The following is a 22,306-nucleotide window of genomic DNA, read 5'->3' as shown; positions in this document are numbered from 1 at the left end:
TTTTTTTTAATGAACTTTCTATTTGTCCTCAGATACATAATGAGAGAGAAAAATAAGAATTCTTACTTTAATGTGTCCTGAGCATAGGCTATTAGTACATTTTACTAACTGTATTAGTTCATGACATATATTAATTTTCTCGTTAATTTATAAAGATTTTATTTATTTTACATTTAATTTGCATTTTAAAATTTTATTTAAATTAACAGATGAAATGGGATGTATTTTTTAATAACATGATTTTTTTCAATTTTTTTAAAGACTTTGATTTGCTTTAGTTATATTACATTTAGTTATATTTTGGCAGATTATACATACATAGAATATAACTTATTCTATTTAGGATTCCATTCTTGTGGTTGTACATGATGCAGGGTCACCCTGGTCATGTATTCAAATACAAGGCTAGGAAAGTTATGTACAGTTAATTACTACTGTCTTTTCATCTTTCCCTACTCCCATCCATTCCCTTTGTTTCCCTTTGTCTAATCCAATAGATTTCTATTATTCCCCTCCCCAATCTCCCTTGTTTTGGGTTATTATACACAAATTAGAACATTTGGTCTTTGGGGTTTTGGGATTGGCTTTTTTCACTTAGTCTGATATTCTCCAGTTTCATTCATTTATTGGCAAATACCATAATTTCATTCTTTTTTATGGCTGAGTAATATTTCATTGTGTATATATACCACATTTTCTTTATCCATTCATCCATTGAAGGACACCTAGGTTGTTTCCATAGTTTGGCTAATGTGAGTTGAGCTGCTATAAACATTGATATAGCTGCATCAATGTAATATGCTGATTTTAAGTCCTTTGGGTATAGACCAAGGAGTGGGATATCTGAGTCAAAGGGTGCTTTTATTTCAAGTTTTCTAAGTTATCTCCACACTGCTTTCCAGAGTGATTGCACCAATTTGCAGTCCCACCAACAATATGTGAGAGTACCCTTCTCCCCACATCATTGCCAACATTTATTGTTACTTGTATTCTTGATAATTGCCATTCTGACAGGAGTGAGATGGAATCTCACTATAGTTTTAGTTTGTATTTCTCTGATTGATAGAAATGTTGGACATTTTTTAATATATGTGTTGATCATTCATATTTCTTCTTCAAAGAGCTGGTTCAATTTCTTTGCCCATTTATTGATTGGGTTATTTATTTGTCTGGTGTTAAGTTTTTTGAGTTCTTTGTACGTAGGTATTCTTTTTTTTTTGCGGGGGGTTAACTTTTCATTTATTTGTGTTATCTTTAATTTCTTTTTAAAAAATTTTGACTTATTATATATGACAACAGAATGCACTACAATTTATATTACACATATAGGGCACAATTTTTCATATCTCTGGTTGTACACAAGGTAGAGTCACATCCTTTGTGTCTTCTTACATGTCCTTAGGGTGATGATGATCATCGCATTCTACCATCTTTCCTACACCTATGCCCCCTCCCTTCCCTTTTCCCCTTTGCCTATTTAGACTGTGGAAATGTACAGGGAAGCTTTCCTCTGGTGAGCAAACTCCCAGGGGGTAACTGGCACTCTGTTTTTCATGCTTGTAATGCTCAGCAGTTTCTCCTTGAAGCTAGTAAGAGAACTAATATAGGTGCTGTATCTAGTTGCTATGGTAATGTCTTTTGAGAAGATGCTCTGTGTCTTATCAGCCTGGACTTTGATCTCAGATATTCAGCACCTGGTATTAAAGTAATAGTAAATAATAATGTAGTCATGGCACTAATTACCTCAAGTAACCTATTGATATAAATAAAGCTGGCAGCTGGCCCTCTCTGCCATTCTGCCATTCTTTTCCTGTCTCTGCATCTTGTCTCTGTGTCTCCTTTTGTTTTCCTTACATTTGTATATCCTGGAAATTAATGCCTTATCTGAGGTACTAGTGGTAAAAAAAAAAAAAAAAAAAAAAAATCTCACATTTTGTAGGATCTCTGTTCAGTTTCTTGATTGTTTTCTTTGCTGTGAAGAAGCTTTTTAGTTTGATACCATCCCATTTATTGGTTCTTGATTTTACTTCTTGCACTTTAGGAGTCATATTGAGGCAGCTGGTTCTTAGGGCCACATGTTGGAGAGTTGGGCCTGCTTTTTCTTCTAGTTAAGTTTAGGGACTTTGATGTCTAACACCTGGGTCCTTGACCCACTTTGAGTTTTGTGCAGGGTGAGATATAGGAGTTCAATTTCATTCTATTACATATGGATTTCCAGTTTTCCCACCACAATTTGTTAAGAGGCTATCTTTTCTTCAATGTATGTTTATGATGCCTTGTCTAGGATAAGATAAAAGAAGAACAAACCAGCACCAAAAGTCATAGAATACAGGAAACAATAAAAATCAGAGCCAAAATTAATAAAATTGAAACAAAAGAATTTAAAAATCAACAAAAAGATGGTTCTATGAAAAAATAAACAAAATTGATAAACCCTTAGCTAAGCTAATTAAAAAAAGAGAAACCCCAAATTACTAAAATTAGTAATGAGAAAGGAAATATCACCATGGACATTACTAAAATACAGGTGATAATCAGAAACCACTTTGAAAATCTGTACTCCAATAAAATAGAATGTCTTCAAGACATTGACAAATTTCTAGAGCCATATGACTTATCCAGATTGAACCAGGGGGACATAGAAAATTTAAACAGATCAATTTCAAGCAATGAAATTAAAGATGCCATCAGAAGCCTACCAACAAAGAAAAGCCCAGGACCAGATGCATTCCCAGCCAACTTCTACAAGACCTTCAAAAGAGAATTGACACCAATAATTCTCAAATTATTCCTTGAAATAGAAAAGGAAGGAACCCTTTCAACTCATTCTGTGAAGGTAGTATCACCCTGAAACCAAAACCAGGCAAAGACACATCAAGGAAAGAAGATTTCAGACCAATATCCCTGATGAACATTGACTCAAATATTCTCAAAATACTGGCAAATCACATACAAAAAACATATTAGAAAGATAGTGCACCGTGATCAAGTGGGGTTCATTCCAGGGATACAAGGTTGGTCCAACATATGGAAATCCAAAATGTAATTTACCAAATCAATAGACTTAAAGACAGGAATCACATGATTATATCAATAGATGCAGAAAAAGCATTTGACAAAATTCAGCATCCGTTCATGCTCAGAACACTAGAAAATCAAGGAATATTACATCAACATGATAAAAACTATATATGCTAAACCCAAGGCCAAGATTATTCTAAATGGAGAAAAACTGAAAGCATTCTTTCTAAAAACTGGAAGAAGACAGAGAGGCCCACTTTCACCACTCCTATTTGACATAGTCGCCGAAACCCTAGCCAGAGCAATCAGACAAAAGTAAGAAATTAAAGGAATGCAAATAGGAAAAGAAGAACTCAAACTATCCCTGTTTGCTAATGACATGATTCTATATTTAGAAGACCTAAAAACTCTACTAAAAAGCTTCTAGAACTCATAAATGAATTCAGCAAAGTAGCAGGGTTTATTGAACACCAATAAATCAATTGCAGTTCTATACACCAATGATATATCAGCTGAAAGGGAAATCAAGAAAATTGTCCCCCTTTACAATAGCCTCAAAAAATAATTTTGGAATCAATCTAACAAAAGGGGTGAAAGACCTTTATAATGAAAATTACAAAATAGTAAAGAAAGAAATTGAAGAAGACCTCAGAAAATGGAAAGATCTCCCATGTTTCTGGATAGGCAGATCAATATTATCAAAATGGCTATATTACCAAAAGTGCTATGTAGATTTAATGCAATTCCTATAAAGATCCCAGTGATGTTTTTCACAGAAAAAGCAATCATGAAATTCATTTGGAAAATAAGAGGCCTAAAAGAGCCAATGCGATCCTTAGCATTTGAAAAGTGATTCAGGAGGCATCATAATACCAGACCTTACATTACACTACAGAGCTATAACAAAAACAGCATGGAATTGGCACCAAAAGAGACATGGAGACCAACAGAACAGAAGACATAGAGACACACCCACATAAATACAGCTTCTTTCACATTTTAACTTGGTCTGTTTTCTTTCCTAATCATTGTTAGGAAAGTAAATTTATAGGCTTTTCCTGTCTCTCTTTCTCTCTGTTATCTTCCTGTCCTCCAACCATGCCAGGGTCACAGTTCAGGATCAAGGAATTCTTTCATTATTTTCTGCTCTGTTAACCAAATTCCTAGTACCCATAAGTCTCAAGCTGTCTAAAACTGAGTTTCAGAGTGCTTACTTTGTCTCCCACCTCTTAAGTCAGCTAGTTGTTCTTTTACCACTTTGTTTTTGGGCTGTGGAGGAGTCAAGGGTTGCTGCCTAGATCCCCTCCACTATCTTTAGTCTAAGTTCAAGTCATAACCTGGCTTGCTGAAGATGGGCAGGTGAAATTATACTTTAGTTGAGAAGCAGATATAAGGTGAGCATATGGTTTTTCAACCTGAAAATGAGAAACTCTGGGTATGTGAAAGAAGTCAGAAATATGAAAATTTATAGGGTAGATGAAGGATTTATAGTTCATTTTTCCTCCTTTTGGGTCCTGAGCTCTGGAACTAAGACTAATATGTAAAAATTTTAGGAACATTAATTTTGATTCATATAACAAATATATATTTACCATAAGAACAATATGGAAATTATAAAAAGCTATCTCACAAGAGAGCAAGGATATTGTACTAGATTAAAATTTTTTAACGTTTGCATTGCAGACATTTTAGGTCAGATACTTTTTTAATGGTGTGTTATATCGTGCAGTATAGCATATTTAGTAACATTCTTGACTTCTGCCCATTATATGCCAATAGTACCCCCTAATTTTGACTACGAATGATGTCTTCAGATATAGCCAGATGTCCCTGAGGAATGAAGCTACTCTGTTGAGAACCACTATACTAGAGTAATAGTATCTAACACAGCTTAAAATGCTCAGGAGCCCCAAGGTGCTTGATTCAAAGCCACTGTAGGAAAAGTCTAGGACGCAGTGGAGAAATTGGGAATTTTTAATCTCTGTTCTGGAAATTCAATCTTGGGTCAGCATCCTGCTTTCAGCTGGCCTGCATATAATGATTCTGAACATCATTATCTAAAAATATGTTTTGCTTTCTCAACTAGAATGCTTTTTATAATTCCATGAAAATTATTTTGGTTACCATGATTTTCTGAATACTGTCATGTGGTACAGAAATTTATGAGAGGATTTGATAACTTTTCAAATTTAAAATTATTTTTTCATAGTTACTGTCTTGAATTAACCATAAAAACGTTTAGATATGAACCTAAAGCAAATTAGGGTAACAGTCGAACAAGGATCAAGTGTTTAAAATTATCATTTTTTTTTTCTATGAAATCCCAAGTTGTGGAAATAGGAACATACATTGTTCTTGGAGAACAAACATTGGTTTACTGACTACCTTGGGAAATAAGTGATTGGATTGGTAGAAAGAGACAGTAGAAATTTTCCTTCCTTCAATGAAGTTCCATTAGATGCAAAGGGCTCCTGAATCTCCCTGTGGGGAGCCTTCAACAACAAGGGACAGTGACCCTGGGTGTTTCTTAAGATAGCCTTGTAAAACCTGGGCACTGAGATTCTGTGTCCAAACAGGCTTGTTTAGAAGATGCAGAGTCAGAAGGATGTTGGAATTAAAGATGTTGGATGCCTGGAACCAATAACCTTTATGATTTTTATTCTTATTCATTTTTTTTTCAATTAAGAAAATGTTTTCATTATTTCTTCTATTTCTACTGTACCAGAATTTCTCAGCAGAGTAGTCATTAAGAGGAGAAAGAACAATAGTTGTTGGTGTCTGCATCTTTAGATCTCTTAAAGAATAATGTTCTCTGAAAATTCTCGAAGAAAGGAAGTGATAGAGATAGACATGGAGATAAGAAGAGGAAGATGAAGAAGAAGGAGGAGGAAGTGGAGTAGGATGAGGAAAGAGAAAGGGAAGGAGGGGAAAAAAGAAAGGAAGGAAGGAAAGAAAAGGCATTTTTTAAGGCCTTAAATAGTTTAGAAAATGCTGTTTAATATCCATTACTTTTAGAAACGCAGAGTGCCTATTAATATGTTAATCATTTTGAGAAATTCTTTAATATAATCTCACGAAATTTTATTCAACTATTTAGCTAACATTCTCTCAGTTGCCTGTTTTTGAGTATCTGTGTAAACTAATATCTTTATCCTGGGAACTACCCTCTTTTTCTTTCCCCTATTCACACTCCAAAGCCTGGGAATTCTTTTTTGTACTTTGTATCTTGTCTTAATATCACTTCCACTGAGAAACTCTCACCTTCCCTATTATATTGTTTCTATTTTTCCTTTAGCCTCTTCCTCTTGTGAGTATCCTATGAACTTTCTTGAACACCAGTGTCATTAAATTATTGGCTATTTCCTGAGTTCTTCCTAGAGCATTAGATCAATGAGACCTTTCAAAGATTAATTTGTATCTCATTGTCTGGCACATAGTAATCCAATACTATCTGTTGAAGTGAAGAACTCCTGATATCTAATTAGTGTCTGGAATCTTACTTGAGAAATCCTCTATAGATATTATCTCTTCTCTAGCTCTTTTTATTACTCTCTTAATTGGAAAATGAAGCCAGAGAAAAGGAAAAGTTAGAGGGTTAAGGAGAAAGGAGAAATACTCATTGCCAAACTTGCTGTCAGTCAGGGAAAACTTGCAAGTCAAGTTCTAAGTCTAATCATTGAGGTCATGATGCATATTTCTTTTTAATGGAGAACAGGAGAGAGAAATGTGCCTATGACTGTGGTGAAGGTGGTTGGGCAAGAACCACCAAAGACAAAACCACACAATTTCTGGGTACATCTGGTCTGAGATGGAAGTCATTTTTCATCTCCCCTCTCACTTTCTCAGGGCTAACAACCATGGAGAATTATTTCCTCCTAACTTCTAATCTGATAAATGCTTTCCATATTTCTTAGATTCGTTTCACAATATGTAGGTTGAAGTGGATCTTGACTCTAAAAGTTTGGATTTTGTAGTCACATAAGACATTCATTGCTTATGTTTTATTATGTCTAATTTATAACTGTTTTTTAAAAATATATTATTTTTAAATTATTAAAATTTAAATCTTAGAATAATTGGCTTCCAAAGAAAGTTTTAAGACAAAGGAAATTATTATCAGAACATATGTATACTATGTAGTGTATATTAGGTATAGGAAATGGTAGATAGCTTTCCCAGATTTGGGGGATGAGGCAGCTGCTAGCTAGATCAATCTTATTATATATCCCCCAAGGAAAATTTTGTTTTCCTAAATGGGAAACTAGGCATTTTCTTTGCAGCCTAGAAATGAATTTGAATAAAGTGAACATTCTTTAAGCTAAATTTACCTTATCTATTATGTTAATTTAATGATTTTTCCTATCATTTTCTTCTACTTGTCCAATTATGTCTACTTGGCACTTACATATAAAATACATGCTTTCAAACATTTTCATTGCATGATTCCCTGAAAGGTCTCATTAAAGTAAAACAAAGCAGCTTCTCATAGGTGATTGCCACTATATATTTCCTTGTTTGTCAAGGATAATAATCCCTACAAATTAGGTGACTAAAATGTTCTTTCATAGCCTTTGCAAATATTATTTTCATTCATGGTACATTTCCAAGACATGTATTGTTAACTCTATATGATACAGGAAACAATGTGATGTAGTCAGATTCAATTATCTGCACAAAGTCACACAGCTAGTTGAGTGGTAGAGGTGAGATGCAAACAGATTTGCCTTTAATTATTCATACTTTCTGTCTCCTGCCACTCTCCACCTCTCAATTATCCGGTCATTCATATTTCTAATATTTCTATTACTTTTGGAGATTCATGGTTTTGGAGTTAAAAACAACAACAACAAAACCCCCAAAACTTACCATTTAGGAGAGACGTTTATTAAAAATATTAAAGGGTATTTTCCCCAGAAATATATTGTAGTTTTAGATTTCCCATACTACTAAGCTCTTCTAGTAGGTGGAGAAGTGAAATTTAAAATCAAGTAGTAATTATTTTCATATGCTGTGCCAGTATTAGGAAAAGTCAAGTCTATAAAATATACAACTGTCACAATTTTAGTAGTCTTGAGTTTCATTTCATTTTTTTAATGGAGATTAAGCTTTTAAAACTGAAAATAGTACAACTTCAAAGTACAGAAATTAAGGTACAGATATACTGTTTCAGTCAAAGTAAGCTTAGACACTGTCTTATTAGGAATGCTTGTTCATGACATCTACTTTTCTAGATAAGGGAGACTTGATAATTTAGTGGATTTTCTCAGGAAGTCACAACTGTTCTCTTCTAGTCTACCAGTGATCTCTCAAGGTTGAACCCTGAACATGTTTGCTAACAAGATTGATGGAAGATAATCAGAAGGCAGTGAGCAGGGTTAGACCATGGATTTCTGGAATCCTACAACTTGGATGGAGATTTGGATCTCCTGTTACTAGTATTTATGACCTCTGATGTGATAATTAACCTACTTAACATTTGATTTACTGCTTCAAAAAATGTGGTTAAAAATAGCAACTTTTCTTTGGAATTACTATAGATATTAATTAAAAATGTATAACTGAGTGCTAAGTATGACGCTTGGTGTATAATAAAATCTCATAAATGGACGTTGTTACAGTTGTAGTTTCAGATTTTGAATAAAGGATCAAGACATGAATTGAACTGATTTTGTTGGCTCATCATGCAGTATATTATAATTGACAAAGCTCTGGCTACAGCTTCATTTAGAATCAGTCATTTTCTGGACAGATGATTTTCCTCTGTGGTTTCTTGCCTTTAGGATGAACAATGTCTGAGGTTGAGTTTCCTGGGAAACAGATGGTGAGGCAGATATTAGTACATCAGAGGTTTGTTGGGGAGTGTGCTGTGGACAACCCAATATGATTGAGGGATGAAGAAGACAGGCAGAACTTGAACTAGCTGGTATGGTAAGGGCAGAGACCTCCAAAGGTCTGACAGGCGCTGGGCAGAGAAAATGATAGGTCAGAGTTGTCCTCTCTAGAAATCAGGGGACCAAATGGTTTTTCCTTCTAATTGACCAGTTCTTGAGTCACAGGAAAGTGGGGATCTAAAGCTCCAAATCTCAGTACTTCTATTCCAATGGAAGAAAATTTAAAGTGGGATACAAAAAGCCATGCAGCAGAACTTTTGTAAGTGAAAGTAGAGTGAAAGTGAGATTCAAGCAAAGAGCACTCTCAAGAGAGAGTGGATGGTCTCTGAGCAGAGAAGGATAAAGGAGACAATGCCACTTTCAAATTTATTGCTGTTTCATGTTTGCCTTAAGAACTGGGAACACCTCTGCATTCTTTGTCAATCCTTCCTCATTTTTTACTCTAATTGGTTCTCTCTGGAACTGCTCTGGTGGCCATCCTATTCAGGGGGGCTTCATCTATAAGTCAATCCCTTGTTAATGTGGGGACAGAGGTCAGTGTCCATTCAGAATTTACAGTAGTATGACTGCTTTTCTAAAGAAACCTCCCTTCTCAAATACACAAATACATCTATGGCCATAACTTGTAGGTTTATCCTGACCTTGGAGGACCCTATCAAGAGTTAGTCTCATTGATTCTTCTTTTTGGAGACATTTCCCCAATTAGATCCCTTTATTTTCGATTTGCCTATTCTTAAGTTCTGTGGTTCTGGTATTTTTTTTTCAACAAGTTATTTACTAATCTGTGTTGGAAGTTGTTTAAAGAACACTCTAAAAGTAAGTTAAAACCTGTGACCTTGCCAAATATTTCACTGCTCATTACTAACTAATACCTAATGCTTGAATTTGGGATGGTTCCAGTGCAAAGCACTTAGACACATAGAGTGAGGTAGCTTTATCCTGTGAATAGAAATTCCTGGGTAGAGTCCCAGAAGTGAACATTCAGCAGGCAGCACTTCCAGCAGCTGAGAGAATGATGAATGGGTATTTTGATCCAGTCAGAAGGACATGCGGAGGCAATTCAAGCTGTGTACCACAGTGTAACTTTACATATATGGTATTAAAAATATTCATTTTGAGTGATAATTGTACTTTATTTTTACTTAAAATTGAGACACATAAATACCATTTTATGTAAATGGTATTTAATTGAAATTAAAAATGGTATTTATTTGAAATTAAAAAATCTTCAGTCCAAATTTATTTGCACTGGAGAAATCTAAAGCATATATTGTTTAAGTGATCCAAATCACCAAATTGATGATGAAGTCAGAACTAGAAACAGGTTTCCTGATTCTTCTCTGTCTTTAGACTTTTACTGACATAAAATCTGTATAGAATTTTACATTTTCTTCAACTATGCAATGAATCTCTACAAGTGTTTTTTAGCTATGCTCTGTAATTAGGATGGTTTAGATTTCCTATGAAAACACATATTTTATTAAAGTATGATCTCAGCTGATTTAGAGGTATAAATCAGAGAATATTTTTAAGAAAATCAAACTTGAGAAATCATGAAGACTAGGGCTTGCTCCAAAATGTAACATCTCTTCATATTTATCTGATGTAGAAATTATGCTCCTTAGTATTTTTTATGGGTTCTCAATTATAGAAATAATATAGACTCTGTCTTTTTAATTATGGTAATTGATTGAAGCATATATGTATATATCCTTCCATTGTTATTATTATTAAGAAAGAAAGTGCATTTCTGACGTGTATTCAAAGCCAAACGATTCATTGTTTTTAAGCTTTGATAAGTTGTTTTCACATGTATTTTACATGTTTTTCCATCTTGCTGCTAGTTTGTTGTATTTTTATATAGAATGCCTACATTTGCCATTATTTTTCTACTTTGTGTTTTTAATCTTTCAAATGGTCACTTTTAGAATAATTTTTCCAATTTTCAATGAAAACCAGAAAAGAATGGCCATGGATCTTTCAAGGATCAGCAAAATCATAGTGTTGTAATTTATTTTGTTTTGTGGAAGTAACTACAACTAAAAACTCCACATCAGCCGTTTTGATCTCTGGTCTTACTACCAACTACTTATTACTTAAAATTGTTTTACTTTACTTATTTCACAGCTCTTTTGCTGGGAAAATTTAGGAACTCAGCTGGATTATGGTTGATTAGCATAACAACACTGTCTCACCAGGAGATACTAGGCACAGTGGTGGAAATTGCCCCAGAAGGTCATTAGTGGGAACATAACAGTATGTCTGAGTTCTTTGAAAATAAAATATCATCTAATTGCTCTAGTTTGGATGTTTTCCAGAGGAAAAGAAACTGTTCTCTCAGTTCCTAATGATAGTCTCCATATATGTGAATTCAGACAGGTCAGTGTAGTCAAGAGTAAATCTATGGTTTGATATTAAACTCAAGTTTATTCAGTTGAAATTTGGGATCCCTCTTTTCACCTGGAAAAAATAAAGAAAAGCTCCTTTCTTAACTCACATCTTATAGCTATTGCCCCATTTCTCAACTCTTCATTTCTTTTCTTCTCATTCTCTCTTAAATCTACGACCATTTTGTCTTCAGCAACATTCCAATGAAAGAGTTCCAAGATGAGTAATGACCATATTACTGTTAAATCCTTTGATCATTTCCCAGTGCTCAATGGGCTAGATTGATTAGCAGCCTTCTGTGCAGCTGATCATTCACTTTATTGAACTACTTTTCTCATTTTGTTTCCATCTGGATTTTCTGACTTTCTGATTACTTTCATTAAACTTTTCTTTTCATTGTTTTTCCTTGTCATTCCCACAAATTCCAAATATCAGAAAACTCTATCACCTCTTCCTTGAACCCCTCTTCTTTTCTAGCTATAAACATTTTCCTGATAATCCTTTCAGTCATATTGATGCATCTATATATAATCTCTCAAATTTTTATTTCCTGCTCAGATTTCATCTCTGAAGTTTAGGTTCATATGTGCAAGTGTCTACCAGACATTTAGGTCACTGGCTTTTACTTCAACTTAAAAAGGAGCCACTGGAAATTCTGAGTAGAGAAGTGACTCCATACGGCTTACTTTTAACTGGATAATTTTGGCTATTGTAGTAAGGTTAGATGAAAGTAGCAAGAGCAGAAGCTGGGGGGTCAGTTAGGAGGCTGATGTGGTCATCCAGCCAAGGTATGATGATGGCTTTGAACAGAATGGGGACAGTGGAGGTGCTAAGAGGGATCAGATTATGAATATATTTTAAAGTTAGATTTTATAGGATTTCTTCCACTGATTGGATATGAAATGTAAGAAAGAGAAGTTAACGTCTTTAAAGTTTTTGGCTTGAACAACTGGAGTTTCATTAACTAAAATAAGGGAATAGGGAGCAAGTTCTGATGGAAATTTATAGAACATGGTTTGGACCATGTTGTTCAGAGGTAGCATTCAGTGTGTATTCTGTGACTTACTGGTAACCCAGCCCTGCCTTCTAGTGTACCCATAATTCCCACATCTAGAGCCCTTTGTCTTTTGCCTCTGCTTGCCTTTGGGTTTGTGGAGCAGTAGTTGTTTGGTTTGTGCTCCCAGTGAGTTGAATCTGGGGTCAAATCACCCCATATACAACTATAAGCATAAATTATTTTCTTAATTATCTGTTCCAACCCTAGCTTCCTCTTAACTGCTGTTGAGCCTGAGCTTTTCCAATGCTATGATGGAAAGATGGGCTTGCTTCACAGTGATTGCCTTTTGAAGGCATTGGGATTTCAGCTTCATATGTTTTGTTCAGCAAAACCACAATCTTCCCCACCTGCACCTTTCAAAAATTTCTTGCATCTCTCTTATCACTCCCTGTGTTATCTTTGCCATTGTTGTTTGTATTTTTATATCTTCCAAGTGGTTATTTTAGTGTTGTTTTCTTGAGGGTCTTGAAGATAAATACACAAATTATACACATATCCTCTCATGCTTTTAGAACACTTCTCATTTGTGAAATTATGTGAGCTCCTAACACAGTCTCATGAACATTTTGGACATTCAATAAATATTGCTTGAGTGTGTGAATAAATTATGGAATTGTCTACCTGTGAAGTACTTATTTATTCTCAGGTTAACTCTTTAATTTTTTTCAAAGATATCTATTTTATTCAACTGACACTTATTTTATTCAACTGATATTTATTTGTTCTCTTGACATCCTTTATGTATAGGGTGCTATGGAACATATGATAATAATTTATAAATATGAAAAAATTATGTAAAATAGAGATTGACTACAATATTTGTTATAAAATTCAAATAGGTAATCTGAGGGCCTAGAAAGTAAAGAATTTTACTAGTAGGGAAATTCAGTAAATTTTCATAAAATAGTGACATTTGAGATAAGTCTGAAAGAGTTGCCAAAGGTCAACATGAAAACTATAAATGAAGTCATTCTAAATGAGTAAGCTCTAAGTAAGGAGATGAAAAGAACAGGAAAATGTATTCAATAGTAAGAGATGGTTCATCAGGATTAAAATGGATGAAGGTTAAGGATGGAATATAAAGGTAAAAAAATCTGGAACAAATTGTTAGGTGGTAGTAATGAGCAGTGGAATGCAAACCAATACTATGCCAGGATCACAGATTTTTAAAAAATTACTTTAGAAGTAAATGAATAACTGAATAACTTATAGAAAATAGCATGTGCATAAACTTTGAGAATAAACAGGTAGAAATAAACAGGTAAGAAATATGTCAAGAGGGGCTGAGGTTGTGGCTCAGTGTTAAGAGTGCTTGCCTTGCAAGCATGAGGCACTGGGTTCAATCCTCAGCACCACATAAAAATAAATAAATAAAATAAAGATATTGTGTCCATCTACAACCAAAACATTAAAAAAAAATATGTCAAGAAAGAAAGTTCAGTGGGATTAATTCCTGATAGGATCTGTTGGGGTCATGGTAAAGTTAGGTTTTATGAATATAGACGTCTCAATGTATTTCAGAAGATACATTTCTTTAGAAACACAGGCACACTAAGATAAGTTCTGTTTGCCAGTGACTCCAGTACCCACATTAACATAGGATTGACTTATAGATGAAACTCCCCTGAATAGAATGGTCACCATGACAATTCCTGAGAGGACTTATTAGGGTCAAAAACTCTACTGCCAGTTGTGAAGAAGGAGTTAGTTGAACACCTGATTTTCAGAGTGTAGAAGGTTGATCCCATTTCTCAAGGCAATCATACAACAGCAATAAATTTGAAGACAGCACTTTTTCCATTGTCGTTCTCTGCTCAAAGATGACCCACTCTTTCTCAAGAGTGCTGTTTGCTTGAACCTTACTTGACTTTCATTTATAATAAGGTTCTCTTGCTTAGCTTTTCATATCGGACTTGAAATTTCCTTTTGTTAGGCCATAAGAATCAAGGTTTGGTGCTTCAGCTTCCCGTTTTCTATGACAAGATGTGTTTGGCTATTGGCCAGAAGAAAGAAAAGAACATGTGTGTTTTTCCAAAGAGGGCAAAAAGGATTGATCAATAGGAGCTTGCTGTGGACATTTTCTTTGGGGATATTATATGAAAGGAATTGAGAATTGATTGAATGCTGGTAGCAAGAGAAATAAGTAATAATTTTTATGATATTTGAGCCTCTGTTCTGAAAAGGATGTAGGATCCATTTCCAGGTATAGGAGATTAAGAAGAAGAAGATAATTTGAGAGCTAACAGCAATTTTATTAAATTTAAAGTGAATTTCAGGTAGATAAGTCTAGGAGATAGCAGAAATATGAAACTAGTGCTTGGAAAAAAAAGTTAAATTGAAGACCTGACAAAAATGATTAAAGAATGCCCATATTATGTGATTATTTTATCTGGTTTAACAAATTTGGTTACATGAAAATTTAGATGTTGTTATTTTGATTCATTTTTAGTTATTATTTCAAGGCTCTTGATGTACAAATGAAAGCACTGCAGCTGTTAAATTACTTTTCCATGTTGAAGGAATCTTTGTGCAGCAATATCATTTTTATATTAATTCCCAAATATGAGTTATGCAATATCTTTTTATATTTTTGTGAGACTATTATGAAGTCACTAGTCATTTCTGCACATTAAAAACTCAATGCCATATTGAACAAATAATTGGATAGAAAATATTATTTTAACTAAGGTATAAAAATATATGTTCCTGGGGCTGGGGATGTGGCTCAAGCCTGGCATGCGTGCAGCCCGGATTCGATCCTCAGCACCACATACCAACAAAGATGTTGTGTCCGCCGAGAACTAAAAAATAAATATTAAAAATTCTCTCTCTCTCTCTCTCTCTCTCTCTCTCCTCTCTCTCCTCTCTCACTCTATCTTTAAAAAAAATATATGTTCCTATAGGTTTATCATTACAGATCGATTTTGCCATTCTTCATTTCTTCTGTCTTTAAGCTTAGGTAATATGTATTTGATGTATCTATTGGGGCCTACACACTCCATATTCTGCATCTAGGAAACTGAAGTAAGACTCAGTAATGTATTAATGTCAACATGTAAATTAAAATTTTAAAATATTTTAAAATTATAGACAACAATGGTGTATAATTAAAAATAGAAGTATATGAAATAATTATGTGAGCTCTCATTTTCTCTGTCTTCAATTTTACTTCCCAGCAGTTAATATTCCTAGTAGCTTATTATGTATTCTCTTCAAATATTTTTTAATAAAGAGAAACTTGTAAATATCATCCATTTTATCTTAATGTGAACTTAACCACACATTTTTCCATAATTTTTAACCGAAAATTGTCATGAGCATTTATTTCTTTTTTAATGTTCTAGGAGAAACAATATATATCAACATTTCCATTATTTCTTCTCTTGGAGAAGTTTTCCATACTATTACAACATCAATGAGAAAGATTTTAAGAATCAGGACTCTATGGTTTAGACATTAGTGAATCTGAATATTATTTGTGCACAGGTAATAAAATGAAATTTTAAGAAAGATCTCCATTCATTATTTTCATACCATATATGCTAAATTCATTCTGTATGTTTTTCTGTGAAGGGCAGTTTCAAACATGTGTTGATACTCCTAAGTAAAAAATGTATTAAGATCTGTCTCTTAAATTCTAGTTAGTTGAGAGATGGATCAGTGACATACAGAGACATAATTCCTAAGTAGTTGAGAGAAAAACATTTTGTTCTGTGCATTAAAAATTAGACTAGCTTCAGAGGCTAGTTTACCATTTTTATGCATTAAAAATTAGACCAGCCTCTGAAGCTATGTGTATAGATTCATCCAACACATTGGAGAGGAAGGTTTGCAGTCTCCTATGAGACCTGAGGGGATGTTAAATATTATATGCAATTACCTTTTGCAATGTCTGCAGTGAAGGCATGGAACAGATGTGACTATTTGGTGAAATGTATACTTTCTTTTAGAATTCACTATGAGATTAAGTTAAAGCCAGCTGTACACCAAGGTACATACAATGATAAATCTTTTTTGTCCTCCATTCTGATATTTTCTTGGCTTACATTACATTCTTTTCTTTCTTTTTTTTTTTTTTTCTTTTTTGGTACTGGGGATTGAACTCAGGTTAACCACTAAGACACATCTCCTGCCCTTATTTATATTTTATAGAGAGACAAGGTCTTGCTAAGTTATTTAGGGCCTCATTAAGTTGCTGAGGCTGGCGTTGAACTCGCAAACTTCCTGCTTCAGCCTCCTGAGCTGCTGGGATTATAGTTGTATGCCACTGAACCTGGAACATTATATAAATTAAGATCTAGTTTCCAATGAAGGAAACATCAAATGACATTTGGGTAATCATATTGATAGTTCAGAACTCTATTGAGATTCTTGCTTTCTGCAAGCTACAAATTTTATTACTGGAAGGTTTTGGTCAGCTTTAAATAGTATGAAATTAAAAATGGTAGATAGTATTTATAGATATAATTTTATTTGGAAATTTACTAATGACCACACTGGTTACTATCAGAGCTATTAATACAGAGAATGTAAATTAAATAAATACAGAATCATAATTATAAGTACAAATTATAATTAAATTAGTATTAATGATGTTTCAAATATGATTTAAAACATTTTAATTTGTCTTGTATCTCTTACTACTGTTACCAGTAATAATCCTATCAGAAAACCTCATTTTTAAAGTAGTAGTTTGGAAATTCTATGCTACATTTATTCCCCTCCTTCAATATAGGTCATATGCTTTTAGTTAATTTATAATTTATTCTGAGCAGATGGTTAATATCTACATTTTTATTTAATGTTTTCATTGATTTACAAACTTCTTTCACTCTTTAATGAGTTGTTGACCTATCTACAAAGTATTATTTTCTTCTAATCTCCTTTTCATAGAGCAATCTTAAATGACTCACGTCAATTGGTCAACCTAGTTGGCTCTGAGGTCTTGAATTTTCTTTATGTAATCATGGGGCCTCTCAGCACACTGCCATTTTCTTTCATCTTTGTTTTAATACCTCCCATTTATCCTTGATTTATATTATTTTACATACATTCTACTATTATTTAACAAGTATCTTTTTTCTTCTCTTTTGATTTTTTATGTAATCCTCACTTCTATTCCCTATCTTTACTTTAATGAAGACAATGGCTTGCCATAGTTAAAAACCATGTAGTCTAATAGATCTAGTCTAAATTCCATCTTGTCTAGTTGTATGATCTTGTAAATTTAATTCCTTTTCAGTCTCAATTACTTCTTTAATATAAGGCAGCTCTTCAAGGTTATTGTGAGATTTTGGAAGTAAAATAGCACCAGCTCTGGTAAATGTCACTTAAATAACACTGAGTCACCACAGGCAGATGAGCTCTTAATACAAAACCCTTAGGTTAAATGCTTTTTCAGAATCCATAATTATTCATGGTCTTTAAATGGTATACATATTCTATATGTTACTTAAAACTTCCAATAAGTGAGTCAACATTTGTAAAAAAATTGGTAATTCTTTAGGACAATAATTCTGTGTGAATTATTATATAGAAATATGAGCCTCCCCCAACATGATGGAGATTAGGGCCTACTTTCTCTTCTATTAGAAGCAGGGTCTCTGGTTTAATTCCTAGGTTCTTGATACATGTTGAGTTAAGTTTTGTGCATGGTGAGAGATAGGGGTTCAATTTCATTTTGTTGAATATGGATTCAGTGTTCCCAGCACCATGTGTTGAAGATGCTATCTTTTCTCCAATGTATGTTTTTGCCACCTTTGTCTAATATAAGATAATTGTAATTTTGTGGGTTAGTCTCTGTGTCCTGTATTCTGTACCATTGGTCTACCAGTCTGTTTTGGTGTCAATATCATTGCTGTTTTAGTTACTATTGCTCTGTAGTGTAATTTAAGCTCTGGTATAGTGATGCCACCTGCTTCACTCTTCCTGCTAAGGATTGCTTTAGCTATTCTGGGTCTCTTATTTTTCCAGATGAATTTCATGATTGCTTTTTCTATTTCTATGAGGAATGTCATTGGGATTTTGATTGGAAGTGCATTAAATCTATAGAGTGCTTTTGGAAGTATGGTCATTTTGATAATCAGTCTACATCCAAAGTACTTAAAAACAGCATACTACAGGGACATAGCTACATCAATGTTTATAGTAACACAATTCGAAATAGCTAAACTGTGGAACCAACCTAGATGCCCTTCAATAGATGAATGGATTAAAAAATGTGGCATATGTACACAATGGAATATTACTCAGCAATAAAAGAGAATAAAATCATGGCATTTGCAGGTAAATGGATGGAGTTAGAGAAGATAATGTTAAGTGAAGTTAGCCATTTGCAAAAATCCAAATGCCAAGTATTTTCTTTGATATAAGGAGGCTGATTCTTAGTGGGTTAGGGACTGGAATCATGGGAGGAATAGACAAATGCTTGATAGGGCAGAGGGGTTGGAGAGGAAGGGAGGAGGCATGGGGTTATTAAAGATGGTGGAATGTGGTGGTTATTATTATCCAAAGTACAGGTATGAAGACAAAAATTGGTGTGAATATATTTTGTATACAGAGATATGAAAAATTGTGCTTTATGTGTGTAATAAGAATTGTAATGCATTCCACTGTCATATATAAATGTAAAAAAAAGAAATCTAAGTCTCCTATCTTCAGTCTTCCATCAGTTGAGGTGAGAGGTGTGATAGTACCACCAAATGGATTATGAAAATATTCATTATTCAAACTTTTAAGATTTGGAATTATGGATAAAAGGCTAAGAATCTAGAAAAAAGGGGGTTCTTTACTGCCTTATTTATTGTGATCTGATTTTTTTTTCTTATTTTGAATATCTGCATGCTTTCTAGTTTTTTTAAGTATGGGATCACAGACACTTTTTCTTTCCTCTGGTTCCACAACTAATTTTCTTCCACAGGTATCCTTGAGAGTCCTTTTGAGAATGAAAGGAAGGAAGGAAATAGAACTATTTTAAATGTGAACATACTTAAATGGACATAGCAAGTTCATGTCACATTTACAATTTTTTTCTCTCTAATTTGTCACAATGTGAAGTATATAATAATATTTGGAGAAGAATACACAGAAATCATTAGTATTCATTTCTTGGTTTATGAGGAAGCCTGGCTCCTTTTACATATTTTAATTGTAACATGATTTAGCAGAATTTGTAGTTAAATACAATGTACTAGCAATTTCAGATTGTATATATTTTATTGTTTTACGTAACTACTTATAAGTTTTTGAGAAATATAGAGTGTCTTATTGATGAGTTAGCATTGCTTTTTCTTTATGAAATGAGGGTCAGTATAGATTTAGGTCTGTTCTCTCATTACCTACTGATTTATGAAAATGAATGTCGTGATTAAATAATAGGTAATATATAATTATTCATCAGAATTAATTCCAGAATTTATTTTTTTCAGTGTCCTACTGAAACCAAAGCAACATTTGGGGTTCATCTTAAAATAGTAGGAGACTGGACAGGTATGTAAAACATAGAGGGTTAATATATGTGCTTTGATAATAATGGGTCATAGCAATAATTTGCATGTGTTTAAGTTGTATAATTACTAATACTCAAGGAGAAGTGTATGTGTTTCAGTCTATTGTTCTGATTTCTTTCTTTGCTTCTACAGTTTTGACATGTAATTTTTGTTTTTGTAAGATACATTTTTAATTAGAATACCTTGAATATCAGTAACTATCAGCAAATCATAATTATCTGCCTACTAGTCAGATATACTGGAAATAGTGAGAATGCTGAAATGTGTTTTAGAAAACATAATTTTAGAATTCATGCTAGGATTGACTCTCAAAATAGATAACATCTGATCTGAGATAAAACAAGTCTTCCGATTATTTTATATATATGATTGTGGAATGCATTACAATTCTTATTACTCATATAGAGCACAATTTTTCATATCTCTGGTTGTATACATAGTATATTCACACCAATTTGTGTCTTCATACTTGTACTTTGCATAATAATGTCCATCATATTCCATCATCATTAATAACCCCATGTCCCACCTCTTCCTCTCCCACCCCTCTGCCTATCTAGAGTTCGTCTATTCCTCCCATGATTCCATCTATTCCTCCCATGATTCCTCCCTATCCCACTAAGAATCTGCCTTCTTATATCAAAGAAAACACTTGGCATTTGGATTTTTGCGAATGGCTAATTTCACTTAGCATTATCTTCTCTATTTACCTGCAAATGCCATGATTTTATTTTCTTTTATTGCTGTGTATATATGCCACTTTTTAAAAATCCATTCATCTATTGAAGGGCATCTAGGTTGGTTCCATTGTTTAGCTATTGTGAATTGTACTACTGTAAACATTGATGTGGCTGTGTCCCTGTAGTATGCTGTTTTGATCCTTAACATGACCTTTTGTGTAGTGAATCTATACATACATTAACATCACAACATCTTTGAAACAGTGGTCACTTTGTATTAAGAGTTTTGATTAAATAAAAGATATATATTCATTCCTTTGACCCACTAGAGTGACTGACAAGGCAGCTTTAAGTTGTTTTTTGAAGGAAAGAATGAAAGAGTAAACATGAATATCAATATAAATTAGAGTAGTTCTATAGCTAAGCACTAGGCAAAGAATTACCCTATAAAATATTTGTAATCAGAAAAATATAGATTTGGTGTTATATAGGGTACAATAGAAACTTCATAGAAAAGACAGAATTTGAATTGAATCTTGGAAATCAGGTACATGAAAAAATATGTAGGTAATAAAGTGAAATTTACAGCATTGTCAAAAGTCAGTGAAGGTATGGACTAAACCAAAATTGGAAATAATGACTCCATCAGCCTTCTATCAGTCAAACAAAAGGCAAAGTCTCTCACATGAAACAACAACAAAATAGTCAACCTAATAAAATCAAAGATTTTCTTTTGGCAAAAACTATGCAAAAGCCATTTTGGGTCACCCTGGTGAAAAGTACTAATGCCTCCCTCCATCAGATATTAGAATAACCTTGATATTCTAGGGAGCCTTTGAGGACTTTAGAACACTGATGAAAATGGTATTAATAAGCTTCTATTTGGATGAATTAGAAACAAATGTCGCTTCGGAAAGCAGAGTAGAAGGAAGTCCTAGAAGGTTAGAGATGGAAAACAGAAGAAGTAGATTTGTAAGCACAAGTTAAGAAGTAAGCATTGGAAAAAAAAGAACTAGTTTCTTTTGAATATCAGGGAAGGATAATATGTTGGGTATTAAGAAATATTTTGGCATGAGAAAAAGTGTAGTGGATATAAGCAGATTATATAATATAGTTAAAAAAATAATAGCAGTGTGTATACAATCCTCTATATTTAAAGCACTTTAAATGACTTGAAATTCAACAGTTTAAAGGATCGGAAAATATGGACCATAAAATTCAATTGATAAAAACCTAAATAAGTTAACAAGATCTTTGAGCTCTAATGTCTTACCCAAGTGTAAGACATTAGACATCATAAAATCAGACTTAAAATAGCTAACGTTCATATAGTAGTATTCAAAAGCGACCAAGGTAGTCCATAGGTAGAACAACATGCTGGAGTATGAAGTATTCATTCTTATGTTAAATTCTTATGTATAACCAGAATCAGCTGATAAAATCACAATTGTTTTGGTCCTGCTTGGGAAATAAAGAATTAGGGAAATTTTTTACTGGTAAGAATTATAGTACAGTAGAAATAAAGTTCAGTAATAAATGCTAATTGATAGAATTCTACATCTGGAAGAACAATGAAGACCTAATTTAATTTAAGGGTAAGTGTAAGCTTCATGATGGTTTAGTACTAACTATTGTTTCTAAGTTTCTGCTCAAAGTTATTTTTATCAGTAGCTTATTAAAATAAATGATTGCATAACCATTTATTTTAATTATCTCTATTAGGAACACATAATGATGTTAATTTTATCCTTCATTTTAATG

General features: G+C 33.3%; 1 protein-coding gene across 1 annotated transcript in view; it reads left to right on the top strand.

Annotated features, from left to right (window-relative positions):
• The window catches only part of Nox4 (NADPH oxidase 4), a 194,983-nt gene that overhangs the window by 110,406 nt on the left and 62,271 nt on the right, over positions 1–22,306 (top strand). The window contains exon 12 of the mRNA XM_026401516.2: positions 19,785–19,845. Coding sequence (XP_026257301.1) covers positions 19,785–19,845 — 61 coding nt within the window. The remainder of the gene's footprint in view (positions 1–19,784; positions 19,846–22,306) is intronic.

Source organism: Urocitellus parryii, chromosome 4 (assembly GCF_045843805.1).
Source record: "Urocitellus parryii isolate mUroPar1 chromosome 4, mUroPar1.hap1, whole genome shotgun sequence".
Taxonomy (NCBI): Eukaryota; Metazoa; Chordata; class Mammalia; order Rodentia; family Sciuridae; genus Urocitellus; species Urocitellus parryii.
The sequence above is the reverse complement of the archived record's forward strand: the minus strand, read 5'-3'. Positions and strand labels throughout refer to the sequence as shown.